Source organism: Otolemur garnettii, unplaced genomic scaffold (assembly GCF_000181295.1).
Source record: "Otolemur garnettii isolate 467f Iridium unplaced genomic scaffold, OtoGar3 scaffold00211, whole genome shotgun sequence".
Lineage (NCBI taxonomy): Eukaryota > Metazoa > Chordata > Mammalia > Primates > Galagidae > Otolemur > Otolemur garnettii.
Genome location: NW_003852606.1, coordinates 1,403,697 through 1,406,774, shown reverse-complemented (window position 1 = coordinate 1,406,774; position 3,078 = coordinate 1,403,697). Strand labels below are relative to the sequence as shown.

General features: G+C 38.4%; 1 protein-coding gene and 1 pseudogene across 1 annotated transcript; one reads left to right on the top strand and one right to left on the bottom strand.

Annotated features, from left to right (window-relative positions):
- Positions 1–9: 9 nt before the first annotated feature.
- LOC100953737 (SH3 domain-containing YSC84-like protein 1) lies at positions 10–1,680 on the bottom strand. Its single transcript, XM_003801497.3, has one exon. The coding sequence runs from the start codon at positions 1,651–1,653 to the stop codon at positions 628–630; it is 1,026 nt and encodes a 341-aa protein (XP_003801545.1). The 5' UTR covers positions 1,654–1,680; the 3' UTR covers positions 10–627.
- Positions 1,681–2,668: 988 nt separating this feature from the next.
- Positions 2,669–2,853, top strand: LOC111722040 (annotated as a pseudogene).
- Positions 2,854–3,078: the final 225 nt, after the last annotated feature.

The following is a 3,078-nucleotide window of genomic DNA, read 5'->3' as shown; positions in this document are numbered from 1 at the left end:
TTAGCTAGTAATTAAAAATTTATTTAGGAACAACTTCAAGCATGTCATCATAAGTTGATTCTACCGCAGGAAATGCACCAACATAGGCCCATAAGGAAGAGTTAATAGATGTCATAGTGGTTGGATTTCTTTGTAATTCAAATAAATATATACAATTTTTGAAGGTATAAAGATAATATTTAAGGATTCATATTCTAGTTAATTCTACAACTCTATGTATAACTTAATACTTCATTTAAGCTGATTTCTTTTTTTGTCACTTTATAAATAGAAAAATATAAATTGACATTCATGGCTCAATCTCCAAGATCTCAAATTAACATAGTTACCATGCCCATAGCTAGTTTAAATTTTAGTGATGTTTGAAAATGAACACAAAAGTACTATGACCATGTAAATTGTAGGATATTAAGTACCTGATAAAAACAAGTAAAAAGTATTTAAAAATATGAAAGCTAACAGTTTATATACAGAAAAACAAAATCTTTTACATACTGGATTGAAAGTTTGCAGAACAGAAGTGTTTTTAAACTTATATTAATAACATTACTTAGCTGGATAGTAAATCCTGTCAGTGTAGATTTTTTTGTGTGTGTGTAATTCTCAAAGAAGAAAGTGGCATGAACTTTAATTCATGGTTACATAGTTGGCTGGAAAAATGCCAGTTTGACCTCGAAGCTTTCCTTCCCACCAATCAAAATGTGAATCTGTTTTTGATATAACTATGATTCTGTCTCCAGCTTGAAAATTCAAATCCCCTGGCTGCTGTGCTTCAAATGAATAGAGCGCTGTCATTTCTATCGGCAGATTTGAATTGCCAACTCTCTCATGATAGCTGGGAAGTTCAGGATAGAGCTTATACTCATTTCTGTCATTTTGGGAGCCAGAAGTCAGGTGGACAGGTGCAGATGGCTGTTGTGGTCTCAACCCTGGTTTGGGGGGTAATTCTTTAGCCTTGCGCTGCTGCTCACGTGCCGCTCGCCTGCTGTTGATTCGTTGTCCTTCATTTTCATACTTTTCAGTAAAGGAATTGAGAATTTCATAGAGATCTTCTGCTTGAGCAGGTGGCGGTATATCTCCAAATAAAATATCATAAGCTCGAATATCTTGGCAATAAAATTTTCGATTAGTCTCTTTCCTTTCGATCAGACAGCTGCCCTCCAAAGACACACCAGCAAAGAGACCCCTGGACTTGCAGTACGTGAAGACAGCAGCTGAGCTCCTTAGGGCGACGTTCCCTTCTAAGTTCCTTCCCACAGGCCCGACAGCCACCGTGAGGTTCCCGCCGAGTGTCAGATTACCACCCTTCGCAAAAGCTTCTACAGCTCTGCCGTAATTCAGAATTATTACTAAATCCGATACCTCAATTCCTATTTCAAATCCCCCACCAAGGCCAGCTATCCCAATGGCAGAAGGTGCGGACCATTTCCCATCCGGACGCCGTGCCAGCACGATGCCGCTGCCTCCTCTGGCTGTCACCAGGAACCCAGCCTTGACCACAGACAGGACTGCGAGTCCTTTTGCCTTGGCGATTATGTGGGCAGGAATGATCCTGTCAGGTCCATTTCTGGAAGTAATTTCTGTGAATTCTCTTAATATTTTAGCAGCCTTTTTTGCTTCTGATTTCAAATTGGAAGGTATGGGGTTATTCATCTTCGCCCGGCGTCCCGCACACCTGCACCCCGCGCACCTGCGGAAGAGCTAAAGTCTGGAGTTCTTATTGAAAAAATATAATTGTTTGAAAACTGCCAAGGTAACAAGTGATTTAAGGAAGAATCATCAGTAGTTGCTAATACATGGTACAAAATGATGAAAATTTGATGAGGACAGGATAATTGCATATTGTTGTTGTATTTTCCCACAAGGAAGATACCTCCCCCCCAGAAAAATAGTACCTTTACAGTGTTAGACACTACATTAATCAAGTGATAAAAGTCAAGTAAGGCTGGGCACAGTGGCTCATGCCTGTAACTCAGTTCTTTGGGCAGCCCACCTGCTTCATACGGAAGCTGGAAAGCATTTATCTTGCTGGGAAAATGTTTATTCTGTCAGACGGAGAAGAGAAATAATGGAACCATTAAAGTGATGAAGCCTCTTGATAAAAAAATCTTCGAATCATGAAAGTAGTTGGAAGAGCAATGGCAAAGACAACTATTGTGCATATCTTCTGTCTAGTTTAAAGGACACCATCTTTTTGATTTTAGACTTTATGATGAATCTCTGGAAATTACCCATGAGTTTCCTCAGTTTTTTTCCCCTCTGGGAGTTATGTAATATGATTAATCTTGATGAACTTTTCATGATTGTTCATGAGCTACATTACAAACTATTAATGATGACCCTTGATGTTTTAGGGGGAGATTCATGTGGTTTCAAATACTTAATTTGTTCTTTTGAAAATTTCATTTATATAACTTCAGATGTAACTGAAGATTTTGATGAAACTGATATATTGACAGTTCTTACCTACAGACTGTTATAAATAATCACTTCTTTAATACATGGAGAAACTCCTAGAGTCACCAGAATTTTCAGATTCAAAAAGCCTAACAGACTATGGGAGACAGAGGGAGATCACAAATTCCATTTCAAGGCAGCTTTTTGCTTTTTTGCCTTTATCTGAGCAGACACCATGAGGAAAGCTGACTCTTCTGAATTGACAACAATTATGCATAGGAAGTTATCACTGAAATTAAATGGTAGCAGACATATCCAGGAAATATTGTGGGCATTTAGTCCCTTTATGATCTTGTTATAGAAGAATACAAAGTGATGGCAACCAGTGGGCAAGAGAACAATACTGGAATGGTGGTAATATAAGAAAACAGTATCATGTTGGAAACCTTGAAATAAGTATGAACAATGGCTATTCAGCAGAGAAATCCATGTCTCCTCTCCAAAAACTTGTTTTATTACAATGTGAAAATTGGGTCATGAAAAGAAAAAAAAAATCAAGTCATGTACATTTTCGTATGAAACTTTTTGTTAAATATATGTTTATGGCTCGGCGCCTGTGGCTCAAGCGGCTAAGGCACCAGCCACATACACCTAAGGTGGCGGGTTCGAATCCCCAGCCCG